The following is a 17,028-nucleotide window of genomic DNA, read 5'->3' as shown; positions in this document are numbered from 1 at the left end:
CCCGGAGGATTGTTCTTTTATCGTTGCAATCTCTTTGCAAATATAATATTATCTTTTGATTTTCTTCATTACCATGATTGGTTCATCTCAAACCATCACATATTCTCTTCCTCTGGGAGGCAAATGTCATCATGATGATCCAGGTCGCAGTCATGATTTACCTTCTTGCGCTTCTAAGATCCTCGATATTCCTCAATCTCGAATTATACCCAGTTCCTGATTCCTTTTCTCACTTTCAATCTCGCCTCGACAGCTTCATCAGATGTTCAGGCCCACCCTCGCAGCTATGGGCCGCATCGTTGTGACCGGGGGCTCCGGTAAAGCCGGCCAATCCATCATCGCCGAGCTCCTCGACGCCGGACATACAATCCTGAACCTGGACTTGGCCCCCATGGCACATCCAAGCGTGCATACACTGAAAACCGACCTTGCCGACAGCGGACAAGTCTTCAATGCCTTATCCGGGCAATGGGCGTTGACCGAGCCCTTCCCCGAGGGACTCCCACCACGACCAGACGCAGTGGTTCATATGGCCGGATACGCTCGAAACATGATCGTCCCAGATAACGAGACCTTCAGAGCAAACACGCAAGGCACGTATAATATCTGTGAGGCAGCTTGCAAGCTTGGCATTCGCAAGATCATCATCGCTAGCAGTATTACCGTGTACGGGGTCTCGTTCGCTCAAGGTGATACTAATTATCAATCGTTTCCAATTGAAGAAGACCACGATGTTTGTCCGACTGATACCTATGCTATTGCGAAATTATGCAATGAGCGCGTGGCTCGTGGTTTTGCTGCTCGCTTTGGTGTTGATATCTACGTTTTGCGGATCGGTCATGTTATTGCGCCTGAGGAATACAATGAGGAAATCTTCTACAGTTATGTTCATGAGCCGGCGGAGTGGAAGGTGCATGGATGGGCGTATGTTGATTCGCGGGATCTGGGTGGGATGTGTGAGGCGGGTTTGAAGACTGATGGGTTGGGATTCCAGATATTCAATGCGACTAATGATACTATCACGAATCTCAAACCGACCGAACAGTTTCTTCGAGAAGAATACCCGGATATACCCATTACTCGGAAGATGGAAGAGTTTGAAGCACCGTTGACGAATGCGAAGATTAAGCGGTTACTTGGATTTGAAGAGAGGCATGGATGGCGAAAATATTTCAATTTGTGGGATAAGAAGCGAGCGGTTATGTAGTTCACCATTATGATTAAAAAAAATGCAAATTTGGGCGATTCCTTCAAGTTAGTACGTGGATGGTGTTTATATAGTGTACGGCAGATGAAGCATCACGAAGCCTTAGGGTTTAGCCGAGACTGTGTGTTTCGCCCACAATCAATATCCAGCATCAACCACGAACACCTCATCCCCATCTGAAGGTATCACATCAATAAACTCAATAAAATAAAACTGTCCATAATAAAATATCCCCATCTTGTAGTCTTGTAGAATGGCGCCGAATCTCGCCGTGGAGACATTAGCGAATTCTTCCGTTTTTGTAATTGTGCACTCCCCACACAAAACTCGCAGATGCATCATCATCTTTAATCTTCCCTTGGTCTCGACTACACTCCACCAACAACAACCCCCTCTTGAACCGGTAAGATCCTCACATTTACCCCCTTTTATCATTATTTTATTTCCATTCCCTCCTTTTTGGTGAGGTTATTATCGTCTTGCCCTTTTCTTCTTTTCCCCGCTATTGGACTGTCCCGATCAGCCCGACTAATCAGACCGCTGAACCTAGAAGTCATACCTCCCCCTCACACCATCATCATGGATCACGAAAAGCTGGCTCGCATGCAGGCCAATGTGCGCATTGGTACGTTTCGTTTACATTTGGACTTTTGAGGCTGTCATTGCTGGAGCTATATGGGTATTGGGGTTGGAGCTTCAGAAGACGTGAGCATGATCATATGTGCGCTGCTTGAGCTCTGGCTACCTTTCCTCATGCTTGATATCTTCAGTAATGACATTGAAAGTCTCAAAATTCCATTCAAATCCCCCTCAAGACCCTTTACTGACTTTGTTTACGTGCAGGGTACGTATAATCTCACATCTTCAATTTCAACTTCCCACCACAACCCCTCCACGATCTTTCGGCATGGATTCGCGCGACACAATTCCCCGTCAACTTCAACAATACGTTTATCACACGATAAAATTCCTATATACGATTATCCCGAATTGAACCCCCGCAAAAATGCGATATTATTGATATTTTCGACCACATTGGAAACAACCCAATTCTCCGACCGTCGCCAATCCATGCTCGAACTTGCCCCCACATACCATCAACGTTGAAATTTTCTTAATTTAAATACAAGAATTGAGCGCCCCGACTGACATGTTATTCTCTATAGTGGCAAGGGTACTCCCCGCCGCAAGGTCAAGAAGGTCACCAGAAACTCCGGTGCCGATGACAAGAAGCTTCAGGCTACCCTGAAGAAGATGAACGTCCAGCCTATCCAGGGCATCGAGGAGGTCAACATGTTCAAGGAGGACGGAAACGTCATCCACTTCTCCAACCCCCGCGGTAAGCCTCTCATCTATCTACCGGGACCATGGCAGCGGCAGCGGCAACTACAGCAAGCTAGCGTAGCGTTTGTCCGTCCGACGGATTAAAAATGCGATTTTGCATCCCACGTTACAGCAATAACCACCGCTGTCCCGTCCGTCCTAGTCTCTTGAAACAATTGACTAATTCTTATTTTTTTCTTCAGTCCACGCCTCCGTCCCCTCCAACACCTTCGCTCTCTACGGTAACGGTGAGGAGAAGGAGCTCACCGAGCTTGTCCCCGGTATCCTTAACCAGCTTGGTCCCGACTCTCTCGCTTCTCTCCGTAAGCTCGCCGAGACCTACCAGACTATGCAGAAGCAGCAGGGCGACAAGAAGGATGATGATGAGGATGATATCCCTGATCTGGTGGAGGGTGAGAACTTCGAAAACAAGGTCGAATAAATAGCATAGCACGTTTCAAAAGCTATGGTCTGATATTGATCAATGAAATGTATTCATCCGGTTCAAGATTCCTTTTCTTGCTTTCAAAAAGCGTTGGTGTGGTTTGGTGCTCTACGGAAGTTCTTGTTTTTCGGATTTTCTGGACGGATCTGCGATCGAGTTTATCGATTCGTAAACTGGTCTCAAAATGATTGGTGTTGGGGTTCGTGCTGGTGTTACTGGTCTGCTATGCTTAGCTTAGCGGGATTTCTACGTAGTAAAGGTGTGCGTGTAGTGAGTGTAGGAAAAGGTCCTCTTGTGGACGGTTCATAATTTTCGCATCAAATGCCCCAAGAATTATCGTACACCATTAATGAAAACGTGAAAAAGAAATGAAATAACCCAGACGCCTCATAATGCTCGCTACTGGATTTCTATTATTCCAAGCCCAATGACAGACTGACAGAATCTTTCACAGCCAGCTCAAGACTCCTCCTTTAAGCCGCAGACATCCGTTCTCAACACACTATCAATCAAGTACCAGAATCTCCAGTAAACGTTGGACTTGTCGGAATCGAATGTTCCATCTTCGCGCAGCTGTGGTCCATCACCAACAATGTCTCCGGTGAACCAGCTCAGAATAGGAATCGATCGTAGCACGCGCTCGGTAACCGTAGGCTGGGGAGGAAGGGCCTCGGCGAGAGGACGGAGCTTCGTGCGTCGAACTGTAGGGATGTGCGTCATGAATTCGGATTCAGGCTTTTGCTCCGTGGGAGCACCACGTTGTTGAAGGGATGAGGAAGGGTTGAAACCGAGTGAGGCTCCCGTCGCTGTGGCTGTTCCTGTGACAGTGCCGGATGTAAGTGTCCCGGTCGCAGTTGCGGAGGATTCAATTGATTGCTCCTCCTCTTGCTCTGGGACATCCGCAACAGTAGAGAGATTCTTCATAGCGAATGATCGCGGCAATGTCATTCTATCCTGATCTTTACTAGAGAGGAAAGAAGAAGATTGTGTAGATGTCAATGTGCGAGGTGCGCGATTCTGCATCGTCTGCGCAGAAGACGAATCACTCGAGATAGGAGCATCCTCCGCCGGCCCATGCCCATGATAAAGTTCACAGAAGACAAGATGTCCATCAATCTCCTGCGGAGAATAAAAGCACGCCCGATCAGCAGCCTGAGTTGAATCAAAAGTAACCTTAATCCAATGGAAACCACCATCATAATGCTTAGACTTCCGATTCGCATCAGCAGATAGGTTTGCGCGAATAACAACATCGCCACCGCTTAGCATCTGGGCATACTGCGATGAATTTGGATCACTGCGCGGGTAATCTTCACAGATCATCCCTTGGGAGATCCGCTCGTATTTGTCTATGACTTTCCATTCGCCGTCTTTCGCTTTGTATCCGTAAAGAAAGCACTCTGTCGCGACCTTTTCTGTTTGCTTGCGGGGGTTGTCGAGGCTGGAGGATGAGGATGATTTAGGGAGACCTTGGGCTTTTTCTTGGGCTACCTGTTTGGCGAATAGGTTGCTGAACTCGTTTACGTTGGAGTTCTCGCGCTTGTTGGCTGGTGTGCCTGTTCGTGTTCGAGATCTGGATGACTCGAATCGTGCGTTCCTCCTCTTGCCGAAGGGTCCTGATTCCTCGGGTGGTCGTCGAGGGTTGCGAGATTCACTAATTTATTTCGTTAGCTTTCGTTTGTGCCTTGTTGCTTGGGGCTCTGGTCGGAATTTCATTCGACTTACTCTTTGTAGACATATCCCCAGGGTAGGAGGTTGCCATGCTCGTCTCTAGCGCGCTCCTCTACTGGAACAGCGTGGTACTCCATGGCGACTGGGTCGCGTGAGAATGATGGAGAGGGGGTATATGATGAGATAAAACAAATGGTAGAATCTGTAGTTGAATAGTCCCAGCTGGGATGGGCAGGAGAGCTCGAGTCAAGCGGCTTAGAGAAGGAAACTTTTTGTAAACAGTGGTTCGCCCGGATACGGAGTCACATGATCTCCACCCGATCTATATCAACACCAGCATTTTGACAGCTTCAATTGATGTCCTAATATCTTGAAAATATATTTAATCATGTGAAGTATCATTTTGATATTGGTATAATATTGATCGGTAATGCATTTGAAACCTCCCAAGAAAATACAACCCAAATATCGCAAATTGCCACAACACTGTACTATCTTGACTCGCAAGACAATTGAAGACACCGATTAGGCTAATAATCTAATAAAAACATCTCAACTAGGCACACCAACTTTAGACTTCTATAGGGCCTGCTTCTCAGCAATTCGCTGAAATACTTGAGTTGGATTCAAGAATGTCTCCGCCCTATAACACTTCACGCGCTCGTCATCATCCTCTCTAACAAAAAACACAGCAAAGCCAGGAATCGTGATTTCATCGGTCTTCGGATTGTCGCCTTTAACGAGGTATCGGATTGTTGCAGCTTGGTAGATACGAGGAGCAACATAGTCAAAGTATTCGATTTCGTGAATCATCATGTCCAGTAAACCGAAGGTACTTTTGAACATCTCCCTCACAGCGCTGCCCTTGATCACAGGTTCGTTTGAATATTGCAATTCGATATCGTCGGTCATGAATTCGTCGAGCCATTTGTCGGCGTCAAGAGATGCACTCGCTTGGTGGAACTGTTTATTACTATTAGTTGGTTGCTCTGTGATTTTCTAGGGGTATGGCCTTACTCCTTCTAACCACTTTAGCACGGTGGCATTATCAAGCTCGGGATTGGTTGACATTATGAAAGCGAATTTGAGATATTTCAGGTTATATCAAAAGGAAGAATGTGGATGAAAGCTAAACTTCCAATCCGCACTCGCGTCTACTCTTATACTTGGTCCTCGATAAGCCATTTGCTTATAAATTCAAAAAAGAATTAGTTCCAATCTTATACAGGTATGGTGTTCTTCCTGGCAGGATTGCTTATAAATTCAAAATTTTATCCCTATTTGAGTAAATGTCGTATACACCATCTTGATAATGATAACCCCTCTTCGTGATTAAATTACCTTTGCGGTCGGTTTAGAACTTGAACCTTAAGTTCAATCTCAAGTTGTTAAGACCTAGGATCTTCTCGCGCTCATCATCCCCATGTCACCAACACAATAAGTCTCCTTTAGTATCGCCCTTTACACAACCTCCTCAGCCCACTTGAAGCATAAAGTGTCCCAAAAATCCAATCTAATGGTCCAATGGCCCCGAAATTGAATTTCGGATGAACATAATGTCTTTCATGCGACATAATACCCCCAATATTCCTTCCGGTATACAAATACATCCTCGACCAAGTCGCAAGGAACCCCGTCACCCAAAGACTTATAATGTGGCTATGTTGAAGAATTGCTGCGACAAATATAAGGGCATGTGTAAATATCGCCTCGATAGGGTGAACGTAGAATACCGCGTATGAAACTCGCTCGGAATGTTTTTGTACGAAACGATGATGACACTGATGAAAACGTTTGTAGAAACGGGGATTATGCATGAGACGATGTCCGGTGTAGTAAAGCACTTTGTAAATTAAAGCTGTGCTGATAACTTCTTTCAATAGTCGATCTGAGGTAGGTAGTGTGATTGTCATTTCGGAGAATGTAAATTGAAAATGTTGAAGTCCTTTAAACCAGCTGGCTAGGGCTAATAAGCTTATATGGATGGTGTATACGATGAATGAGTTCTGGAGCATTTTGCAAACGGCAGGGACGAGTGTGTTTCTGTATTTGACATTCGGGGCTGTGAGATACTCGTATTTTCCGAATGCGATTACCACTCCTGCTTGGATTGCCATGTTGCCAACGGTCTCACTTAGGCCGGCTGGGTATTTGGATACTGGAATTGATGAGATCATCATAATGGCAGCATTCATATGGAAACTTCCCGACTATGTTATAAGACACTTTGAGAGCTTGACGTGAAATTTTGAGATCTGACCAGAAGTGCCAAAGACCGCACTACTTATTACTAGCGACTGCATCTTCTTTCATCCATCATCCGCTCTGCTGCTGACCTCCGAGCGCTTTCTTTGAAAGAAACGGACCGAAATTTTGCATATTCTGTTCGAGAGATGGCCCAGTAGCTAAAACAGGGGTTATTTGTTTCTTCGGACACCCCTGTTATCTATTTTAAGCCAAGCAAAACTTCTTTTTCTAACAGCATTGGGTTTTCTCCCCTGTTGTCTCTGCCTCTATCCTTTCATTATACGAATATCCTTCGGCTCCGTTCCATATGAAAATCATCTACAACATACCTTTATTTTGGTACTATCAAGGCAATAAGGTGGGCAATACTATTCTATTGAGATATAGAATATCATTAACTTTTAGATATGTTATTCATATGAACTGACATTAGGAAACTTGACTAACTATATCTACCGCGATTTTACCCCCCTTTTCTCTCTCCTCGCCGTGATCCAAAAACCACAGAGCAGTGAACCGTTCAGTCGTGGCAATTCCTCAAGCTAGGAGTTTGCCACCTCCACATCTCTGCGTCTGAGCCCCTAGAGTCCTGGAGAGCGAAGGTGGAACCAATGTCGCATGTTACAGCTGTCTTAATTGGTCTTCGACACCGTGATCAACTATTGGTACAAGCCAGAGAATCTTACTAAGGAGAGCCCTCCGCGCAATTGCGCAAACGGAAGACTGCATACTATTTTACATCAATACCCTTTTCTCAAGGAGCATCTGATTCCAAAAATCTTGCAAGAATACAACTTCATAGTCTTCTTTGGCCCTTCCATTATGCAAACCTGTAGGATTCCCTATAAATACCGCCGAACCATTCATTCTTTTCATTGATGCAAACGTGTTCGTGTATTTCAGGCAGGAAAGTTAAATCCCCAGATATGCTAAGCTTCGTTGAGCCTTCTTATCAAACCATAATCTCATCAGGGTGAAGGAGCCGATCTTTGTTCAGCCCATGTCAATACGCCCTCCCATCTCGGATCGCCAGATCGTAAAGCGTCTACCAACTCCGAAACCAACGCTCGCCCTGAGCCACGAGCCCACCATCGTTTCCCATCTAGCTTTCCAAGAAGCACACCCCAGTACATCAGTATCAAAAGAGAAAATGGCTGTCTACATCGTAGACTGTCTACAAAATCTTTCTCAGCTGCTGCAAGCCATGCCATGACTGGCGAGGGATCTGGCGAGTGGGCAAATTTGGTATAACAATGGCGTAGAAAAGATAACACCTCCTGGTTGATTCGGTGCCCGCTTGAATATACGCCGACCATAACTTCGTCATTTAGGGAGCTCAAATTTGCAAGGGCAGCGTCTGTGTCGGGGTCTAGTTGGGTATTTGTGCTTTTCCAGAATTCACCATGGGTGAATAGTTGAAGATTAATCCATGGTCTACCAGCCTGGAGAATCTTTTTCACTCCCTGGAGCAATTCGAATAAGACGACTATATTTTCCGTTATGCTTGATGTTTCTTCTTTTGCGGTCGTCAAACGGGGCTGGGCAATGCTGATCGCAATCATGATGATGGAATGTGCGAATACCGCATCACAATTTTGCGGTGTTATATTGTCTATTGCGTGTCGGAATGGTGTGAGGCTCCGATTATAATATTGAAGTCCCCTATCCTGATAGCGAAGTGCTTCGGTCGGCTCCGCAGCAGTTGTGGCTATGTGCAATGAAGCCAAGGCCAGAATACCATCCATGAGATAATGATGTTTAAGAGCCAGCCGAGGAATCGTAATTTGCCATATGGATATTTCTGAATCGCTCACACAAAGACTTTTGTATGTATCGGTGGAAAATTTATGCATTAATTCCAGATTGTCGATCTCCTGTGAGATTGAAGGAGCCGGTGACCCCACCACACGGAGTGATAGTGATAGTGGTCGAGTCTCATTGACACCGTTGGGCTGGGCGACGCCCTTTTTGGGAGCTGTCGTGGTAGTGACTCGAGTACGCGCAGCTGCAACTTTGAGATAAGCACAATCTAGCTGGCGGTTGATACAATTGGAGCAAGGTGGTCCACTTTCGTCGCACTTGACTCGCCTCTCGCGGCAGCGATCACACCCATTTCGGGACTTGGTGTGTGGTCTCAGAGGTGGCATCTTCAATGCCCGGGTGAGATACCCAGTCTCCCAGTCCCGTTGGGGATACCCAATGGCTACGTTCTCGATTGTGGCTGGGATTGAGGAGTTGAAGCGCGGAAAAAGTAACCGAGGGTTGGATGACGTCATCAGTCTATGCACCACATGCAGCATTTTATTTTATTATCGCGAAGGGAAGATATACATACAATACGTACGAAAGAAATGAAGAATCATGAATAAAAATACTACAATAATACATAAACATGTAGCTGGAAAAATCTAGGAACACATAACACCAATTTCCATACTACACTTTACCCGTCGTGTCTAACTCTTGTAACTCTGGACCGAGGAGTTGAACAACCAGGGGTATTGGACCGTCGTCAACCTCCCAAGATATTCCCAGGTGTCTGGTTTCTTCATAATACTTTTTATCAAAAGGATTACGCTCTGAGTAGAAATTCATCATTCGATGATACCAAAAATCCTGCAAGAACTCCGTTAACGGGAGTTGAAAGGCATCAAACTGAGCTTCAAATTCAGACACAAGTTGCTCCAGTTGTTCAATGAGAATCTTTTGTTCATCCATAATCTCATGCATCTCAAATTCATTCCTAGTGCGAAGGGAAGTAAGATGTCTCTCGATTCCAATACAACATGAATGCCTTAGACCAAGGCCGTCAAAAGTAAGACTTCTGATGATTTCCCGACTCACTTGATCTCGAGATTGATTGTAGTTAACGAGAAACCCCAAGAATCATTTGAAATTGAGTGATTGGAGGGAGAATTGCTCGAATGAAAATGTGCGAGTTCTTGCTATAAGACGAATAGAGACTGAGAGTGGAGTACACCCCCCAGTAGAGCATGCACACGAGCAAGAGTCTCGGTGAGATAGGGAAAACAAATACTTCCCCAGAGATCGCCAGAAGGGGCTTTCTTTGTCTTCTATCCTCTGACTGAGCCCTTTGTATAAGTGTTGATCATCGTAGAAAAGCGACATAGCCAGTCTTGCATTCAATAAATGAAGAGGTGTTGTTTTTGATTGAGGAAGGAATTGGAATAAGTCGGCTCCCTTTGAAATCAGGGATAGAATGATATCCAGGACTGACACGTCCCAAAAAGTAGAGCAGCAGAAGTATAGTGGGGTTACTGCCAGTGGCCGCCAATCTGAAATGCTGGGGAGGTCTATATCTGTGGATCCGAGCGTATACCCTTCTTCCAGTAGTTGAGCAGAACGTATGAGAAGCATGTATACTGTCGAATAATGGCCGCCGTAAGGAGATTTGTTCATGATATCACCGCTAGGATTCAGGGCAGGGCCGACATCTACTCCTTGTGCTTTTAAAACTTCGTAGATTTCAACCACCCGCGAGTCAGGAAGTCCACTTTCTTCATTTCTGAGCTCGGACAACTTCATTGGATGGATAAAGATTTTAGCCATCTCCAATAACTTTCTTCGTTTGGCCGCAATTTCTTGCAAAAAGTAGCATTGCAGCCTCTTTGGCGTGACCTCCGTTATGTCGTGAGATGAAAGACGATACCCAGCGTTCAGTAGAATCTTGCAAGAAGTAATATAATCCTCGAACCTGCTATCGGTATCGCAGATTGGTGAATAGTGACAATTATAGTAACGCTGATGCTCAATAATGTTTGCAATAATTCTACACTCTTCATCGTCCAAAATGTATGACTCACAAATTACCCGAATAGGCGAATTCTGGCTGTTGCAGTCGATAGTCGCCCCGCAGTGTAACATATATCTGATGAACTTGATGAGATAGGGAAAGAATTGGCGATGAGAAAAGAAAATTTCAAAATGTGGCATCAAAGATAGTAAGATGCTTTCTTGTTAGTACATATTGAACTATACTACTTTCAGGAGATATTTTCACGTTATCATTACCTGTATCAAAGGAAAGTTACCAAATTGACCGTGACTGCCACCTAGAACTCGGGAATACATATGAGACACTGAATCAGTAGCTGCAACCTTCCCCACCGAGAGGCCTTCTTGTAGCTGCTTGATCATTTGATCAATAAGCGATGAGAACTCGGCCTCTTCCAACCCCTCAGTCATTGGCTTGAAGATTAGTGCCTCACTATACTGATCAAGAAGCTTCCCTAGCCATGATTCAGGCCCGTGAACAGCGTGAAAATGTAAATACGGTGCGATTGCAACCACACCAGATCCTAGTGATAGATAAAATGACCCAGTGGCCAGAAAATTCAGCCAGCGGCTGTAATAGCTGTACTGCTTCGTGATTTCCTTCGCCCGTCGATTCTGGGCCTTGCGTGGAACAGTCACCATCCAGCCGGGATAATCTAGTTTGTCTCGCCAGTCTTTTATTCGAGCTGGGGGTTGTTGAAGCATGGCTCGTGGCGAGGAACTCTCGATCGAAAGCTTCAATGTTTCCTGCGCGAATTAGTTGACATACGACATTATGAGCCACTTTTCTTACAATCCCTGCGATTATTGTGTCTTGTTGCGAAACGATAACGTCTTGTTTCGAAGCAAATATTTCTTGTCTGGATACAAGTTTGACCGTTCTGCGTGTCATAAACCTATTACATACGTTAGTTAGTTAGATAACCAAAAAATGGCACATGGTGTTCGAGGGGACGTTCTGTGTTTACATCATCAATGTTGTTTGTATGGTGAATTGCATCCCATCAAGGCAAGCTCCAATTTCGAAAAGAGTATCTTTTTCAAATGGATAAACAGCCTTTTTGAGGCCCGCTCGAGCCTTTCCCCTTATACTCTGAGATGCAGCGGGTTTGACCCGCTCGACTGCCTCTTTAAGCCTATCGACATAAGACTGGAGAATGTTCGTTTTTTCCTTCGAATCGTTCGCGGTTTCAGGTGAGGAATCCCTGGTTTCTTCGATTAATTCACGTAAATCCTTAAGAGGCGCGCGTAGTTGCTCGGCTTTGGTCGCAAGATTCTAAATATCTTCGTTTTGACTCCGCACGGCTTGGGCGTAGCTGACGATCTGCCCGCATACCTGAAGTCCGAGGGAGATCACACCAACAGCGCCGCTGGCGACTGAGAAAGGGTCGGACATTATGTCGCCTTAAAGGCCGAACGCACTTGCGTCAGGATTCAACTATTTAGAGGAAAACTCAGATAAGAGATCGTGTTGAAGTTCGAACTGGAGAGGCAGTGCTGGGCTATGAACTGGGCGCTAAATCCATGCATGCATGTGTTGTCAACACTTCAGCGCGGCTGAGCGGACCGGAAGCTTTGTGACGAGTTAACATAAATTGACTACTAATCTGCTATATATTCGTTTTACTCGACTTGCTTCTAGAGGTGCTCACGATATTGTCCTACCGACGATACTATCGCCTAACGATATTAGTATCTTAGCGACAATATGATTATCGTATCGTAAGGCTTCAATGTAGTGATATTATCGTGGCAATATTATCGTCAAATTTGTGCCGAACGGTAGAATATCACAATATTTTCGGCGATACGATTATCGCAAAGTTAGTGCAAAATCCCAACGATATCGTATCGTGAACAGCCCTACTTGCTTCGCCCGCTTTCAAAATACCATTGGAAAATGTAGATAAATGAGCGTATCCATTTCAAATCGTATATACATCAGTCCCCCTCAGGTTCTCACATATCACCAAGCCTCATTTAATATTAATTGTATTATTAGAAAAGAAGAAGCAAACAACCATTCCAACCAAAATCGGTCCAACTGTAAGCTTTTACCTGCAACCTCAAGCCCAGGCTCACAAGGCACCTAGAAAAGCGCAGCCACGGCAATGAAAGCCGCACCCAAAACACCAAACAGGTCTCCCTTGCTCGACGAGGCAGCGTTGAACGGTGTCTGGCTTGGTGAAGCGGTCGCAGAAGCACTCATCGATCCAGTCCTAGAGCCAGTAGGCATCATTGTTGCGGACATAGGCCAGGATGTAGTCATGCTACCTCCCATACCTAAGCCTGATCCCATCATCGAACCAACCTACCCGAAAGCGAATCAGTTTTTGAGAAAAATCATTTGTTTAAGAAGACATGTGTTGAAGTTAAGTAAGAAACAGAGCAAAGGCAACAAGGGCAACAAGAGAAACGAGAAAGAGAACCGAAAAGAACCGAAAGAAACGAGAAAAACGAGAACAATGCTCTAAATTACCTCAACAATAGCAGGCCCCGCGACAATGTTGTCATCAGTCGCCATTTTATTTCCCTTAGTGAGCACAACATAGCTCTGTCCCGCAACTCCCTTAGGAACAGTAACAGTGAACATCCCCTTCCCATTAGACTTCAGCGTAGCCCAAACAGGTCCAGTCACAGTAATGAAAGCAGCATAGATATCATCAGTGTTAGACATGTTGAACCCGCTTCCAGCCATAAGCTGAACAGTTGAGCCACTCATCACAGCACTGGTAGAGGTCATGGTCAGGCTTGGGAAGGCCTTAACGGGCAGAGCGCCGTTGGTGGATGGGCATGAGGCAATGAATGGCGAGGCAACGGTGTATACCTCGTTGAAGTCGAGGGGGTTGTCGAAGGCTTGGGGGAAGGGGGATTCGGTGAGCGCGGCGCGCAGGTAGGCGCTGTGGCGGGCTTCGACTGTTAGAATGCTTGCTGCTGCGCCGAGGTAGGTGGCGTTCATGATTGAGCCTGCGGCGCCGAGGTAGGCGCTGACTCCGACACCTTCCAATACGCTGGCGAGGGCGAGGAAGCCCTTCACGTCGGTTGCAGGGAAGGTGTAGTTGCAGCGGGCGACGGGGGATGCGCCGGCAGCTGAGAGGAATTAGTTTTATTTACTTTGGTTCTTGTGGATGTGCATGCTTACCACTCAGAGCTCCGGTCAGGAAAGTCTCGTGGGTCTTCTCATCGGATGCGATCTCCTGGAGGTTGGTATAGAAGGTATCATCCATGCCGGCATTCATGAAGTCCTCCTTGGTGTAGTTCTTGAGACCCTCCTCGTAGAAAGAGGCTTCAAGGTGCTCAAGAGTCAATGCGTAGTTGAGGATATCAGCTGAAATGATTGTTAGTAAGACCGCAATTGTTTAGTCAAATCTCATCGAAAAGAACATACCATCGGTAATAGCACGCTTAGCAACCGGGCTAGCATTGGAGAGACCAATGGCAGCACCAGCCAGAGCAATGTTGGTAACCTTCATCTTGATAATTGGGACTTATTGAACAAAATATTATTGCAAGTGAACTTGAAAGTCTGAGGTCTGAAAAGCTCATAAATGGCAATGCAAGAGAAGGTATTTATACATCTCGCCCCTTGATCTCATTAATTGACCAAACAACCAAATCTAGAAAGGTTCATGGTAGGTAAGCTCGGATATGATTGCTTCCGACAAGGGAGCGGAGACTTATCAGCCACTCATGCAGGGTCCGTCCGCTTTAGGTCAGTGCATTTCGAACTATTACCTTGGCTGACGGTCGATCTGAGCCAAAACAAGGTGATTGAAGTCAAAGCTTTGCATAGCTACAGGAACATGCTTGTCAAAGTGCAGGTATTAGGTCAAAGAAGTGTGGGGTAAAGAGCGAGACCGAGAGCGGGAGCGAGAGCGAGGACTCATTGATGGGAATACGATAACGAGGCCTATTGGAATCTTCAAATCTTGGAACCGTGAATCCGAGAGCGAGGAACCTATGGAAATCGAGGTCGGTTCTTTTAGCGTAGTTTTATTTGGAATGAGTCTTTCATTTCTTGGATGTGTCTTATCCTCGTTTGATTATGTGAATTGGCTTTGGTTGGATATCTACTCCGTGTTGGTAGGGGGTGTTGGATTCCAGGCTTTGTAAGATTACAATCGACGATCACGAAGGCTGAGATGAACTAGATGCCGATGGATATCGCCAAGGGGCGTAATGCAACCATAGTTCAGTTCAAAGTGTCTTGTTATTAGGCTAATAAGTTATTTGTTATGGCTTAATAGAAAATATCAATCCGTTGGGTATCATGCTACCTTCTGATGATGTATAGCCTGAAAGACTATCATTGATGAGAGATTCCGCATAACCACGCAAAATGCCAATGCTAATGCTAATATCCGGGTATCTCCGCAAGACCATAATATTCATAAAAAGCTCCACCGAAATGCACTTCATCGGCGACTCGCTAAGTACTGTAAAGAAAGCGAGGGTTCCGATCGCCCAGTTCCTGAATTTCATCCTCCGACAAAGCAGCAATACGATCATCTTCCCGACCTTGTTGACGACGCTTGTTAATTATGCGAAGGCATATCCACATAACCCCATAAAGCACACCAGCAAAGCCCACAAGTGCCAAAGTAACAGCGTTTCCTCGAATATACCGCGGTGCCTCAGATGTCTTATACAGAAATGGCGACATAACACCGCTAACATTTCCAAAAGTGAGCTGTAATCCTGTTGCGAAAGTTCGCTTGCCATATCGAGGTAGATTGGATGGTAGCCAGGCAAGTGGAAGTCCGACAGCCACGTATAAGCCCAATGCAATTAGCAAGGCACCGAAATAATGAACACCAGATGAGCTATCGGAAATTAAGATCCCATATCCGACCACGGAAATTGTGCTGAAAATACAGGTGTATAAGGCTCGTTGCTGGGTTCGGTCACTCAGCCACGCTACGGAAAGATAGGCGATAGCGCCAACGCCATAGCAGGGAACTGTCAAAGCCTGAATTTGTGGAACAGACCAATCTCCCATTCCCTCGATGATACTGGGCAAAAACGTGCTGTACCCATATAACATGGTATCAACACCAAATTGCCCAATACAAAACGCGTAAATTTTCCAGTCCAGAGCACCTTCTTTAACATCCGCCCAGTGGAATTTCTGCGCAGATTCAGTTTGGCCTGTGTATCGACTCCGGATACGCCCGACAAGTGCGCGTTCTGTTTTATTGAGATAATATGCTGTATCGGGATCATCGGCTAGGAAGAACCAGGCTGCGATGCCGATTAAGACGGTTGGGATTCCTTCGAGAATCATGATCCAGCGCCATCCGCGTAGTCCACAGATGCCGTCCATAAATCCGATACCGTAGGCAAGAAGACCGCCGAAGGCACCTGCAATTGCGGCGCTGCTGAAGAGGTATCCTGTTCTTAGAGCAATTTCGCGCTTACTATAGAAGATAGTGAGGTAGGTTAGGAAGCCGGGGAAGAGTCCTGCTTCAACAACGCCGAGGAGGACTCGGCATGCGAGGAGGCCAGCATAGTTTTGGGTAATGCCTGTGAGTGTTGCTATGATGCCCCATAGTACGGAGATTGTGGCGATATAGCGCGATGGCTTTAGCTTCTTGATCACCAGATTTGATGGTACTTCGAAGAACTGAATAATCGTTAGTTCTGTCCAGTTGGATGAAGGGATTGTCAACACATACACAGTATGTCACGAACAGAATTGACACGGCAACCTGATATTGGTCACCGACTAGACCTAGGTCCTCCTCCAGACCATATAACCGGGCATTACCAATATTCACTATGAGATGTCAGAATTGCACCCATTGAGTCATAGGACAACAACACGCCAATGCGCAACTGTCATGCATGCAACGAACCTCGGTCCAAAAAACTAAATAAATAAAGTAACACCACAACGGGAAGAATATGTAAATCAATTTTCCGAATTAAAGTTTGTTCAAGCTTCTCTTCTTCATCGGTCGAAATGGAGTTTGTCTCGTGGTGGGCCTCAGGGTCATTTGGCCTGGGGAACCCCACGTCCGAGGGGCTCGGTTTCTCCATCCCTTGCTAATAGCTGGTCGACGCGCTAGAATGTTTTCAATTTGTACACAAATGGACAATTTGCATCATGGAGTTTTCTGACAGAGCGAATTGGACGATTGGAATCTGAGATATGGAGGAATTAAAATCTCTGCAGGACTGGGATCTTCACGATCCAGAGTTAAGGTTGCCAAGACAGGGTCCGGAATGCTATCGGTGGCGATTGGGTAATTGGATTAGAGATGGGTTGGACCATGGGGGGTTACACGATACATGCAAGAAAAAGCAATTTTCAATAATTGATGGGTCTTATAGCAATGGT

At 45.7% G+C, this 17,028-nt stretch overlaps 10 protein-coding genes across 10 annotated transcripts; 2 read left to right on the top strand and 8 right to left on the bottom strand.

The window, feature by feature from the left end:
• Positions 1-286: 286 nt before the first annotated feature.
• N7478_010922 (NAD-dependent epimerase/dehydratase family protein) lies at positions 287-1,207 on the top strand (the record flags this gene model as incomplete). The annotated part of the gene is made up of 1 exon (XM_056927136.1): positions 287-1,207. One exon carries the CDS (start codon positions 287-289, stop codon positions 1,205-1,207), a length of 921 nt encoding a protein of 306 aa, XP_056774184.1.
• Positions 1,208-1,786: 579 nt separating this feature from the next.
• Positions 1,787-2,972, top strand: N7478_010921 (nascent polypeptide-associated complex subunit family protein; the record flags this gene model as incomplete). Its single annotated transcript, XM_056927135.1, has 3 exons — positions 1,787-1,836; positions 2,374-2,546; positions 2,734-2,972. The coding sequence occupies 3 exons, from the start codon at positions 1,787-1,789 to the stop codon at positions 2,970-2,972; spliced, it is 462 nt and encodes a 153-aa protein (XP_056774183.1).
• Positions 2,973-3,434: 462 nt separating this feature from the next.
• Positions 3,435-4,783, bottom strand: N7478_010920 (uncharacterized protein; the record flags this gene model as incomplete). Its single annotated transcript, XM_056927134.1, has 2 exons — positions 3,435-4,629; positions 4,701-4,783. The coding sequence occupies 2 exons, from the start codon at positions 4,781-4,783 to the stop codon at positions 3,435-3,437; spliced, it is 1,278 nt and encodes a 425-aa protein (XP_056774182.1).
• Positions 4,784-5,225: 442 nt separating this feature from the next.
• On the bottom strand, positions 5,226-5,717 carry N7478_010919 (uncharacterized protein; the record flags this gene model as incomplete). The annotated part of the gene is made up of 2 exons (XM_056927133.1): positions 5,226-5,609; positions 5,664-5,717. 2 exons carry the CDS (start codon positions 5,715-5,717, stop codon positions 5,226-5,228), a joined length of 438 nt encoding a protein of 145 aa, XP_056774181.1.
• A 2,144-nt stretch (positions 5,718-7,861) lies between these two features.
• N7478_010918 (Zn(II)2Cys6 transcription factor domain-containing protein) lies at positions 7,862-9,193 on the bottom strand (the record flags this gene model as incomplete). The annotated part of the gene is made up of 1 exon (XM_056927132.1): positions 7,862-9,193. One exon carries the CDS (start codon positions 9,191-9,193, stop codon positions 7,862-7,864), a length of 1,332 nt encoding a protein of 443 aa, XP_056774180.1.
• A 136-nt stretch (positions 9,194-9,329) lies between these two features.
• N7478_010917 (uncharacterized protein) lies at positions 9,330-9,611 on the bottom strand (the record flags this gene model as incomplete). Its single annotated transcript, XM_056927131.1, has 1 exon — positions 9,330-9,611. One exon carries the CDS (start codon positions 9,609-9,611, stop codon positions 9,330-9,332), a length of 282 nt encoding a protein of 93 aa, XP_056774179.1.
• Positions 9,612-10,910: 1,299 nt separating this feature from the next.
• On the bottom strand, positions 10,911-12,084 carry N7478_010916 (uncharacterized protein; the record flags this gene model as incomplete). The annotated part of the gene is made up of 4 exons (XM_056927130.1): positions 10,911-11,435; positions 11,482-11,584; positions 11,657-11,964; positions 12,025-12,084. The coding sequence occupies 4 exons, from the start codon at positions 12,082-12,084 to the stop codon at positions 10,911-10,913; spliced, it is 996 nt and encodes a 331-aa protein (XP_056774178.1).
• Positions 12,085-12,777: 693 nt separating this feature from the next.
• Positions 12,778-12,990, bottom strand: N7478_010915 (uncharacterized protein; the record flags this gene model as incomplete). Its single annotated transcript, XM_056927129.1, has 1 exon — positions 12,778-12,990. One exon carries the CDS (start codon positions 12,988-12,990, stop codon positions 12,778-12,780), a length of 213 nt encoding a protein of 70 aa, XP_056774177.1.
• Positions 12,991-13,158: 168 nt separating this feature from the next.
• Positions 13,159-14,161, bottom strand: N7478_010914 (ferritin-like domain-containing protein; the record flags this gene model as incomplete). Its single annotated transcript, XM_056927128.1, has 3 exons — positions 13,159-13,778; positions 13,831-14,016; positions 14,077-14,161. The coding sequence occupies 3 exons, from the start codon at positions 14,159-14,161 to the stop codon at positions 13,159-13,161; spliced, it is 891 nt and encodes a 296-aa protein (XP_056774176.1).
• Positions 14,162-15,117: 956 nt separating this feature from the next.
• Positions 15,118-16,727, bottom strand: N7478_010913 (putative MFS transporter; the record flags this gene model as incomplete). The annotated part of the gene is made up of 3 exons (XM_056927127.1): positions 15,118-16,311; positions 16,364-16,464; positions 16,544-16,727. The coding sequence occupies 3 exons, from the start codon at positions 16,725-16,727 to the stop codon at positions 15,118-15,120; spliced, it is 1,479 nt and encodes a 492-aa protein (XP_056774175.1).
• Positions 16,728-17,028: the final 301 nt, after the last annotated feature.

The sequence above is a fragment of the Penicillium angulare genome (genome assembly GCF_028827245.1).
Source record: "Penicillium angulare strain IBT 27051 chromosome Unknown utg000008l_segment0_segment0, whole genome shotgun sequence".
NCBI classification, from domain to species: domain Eukaryota; kingdom Fungi; phylum Ascomycota; class Eurotiomycetes; order Eurotiales; family Aspergillaceae; genus Penicillium; species Penicillium angulare.
This window is presented reverse-complemented; position numbering and strand designations above follow the sequence as displayed.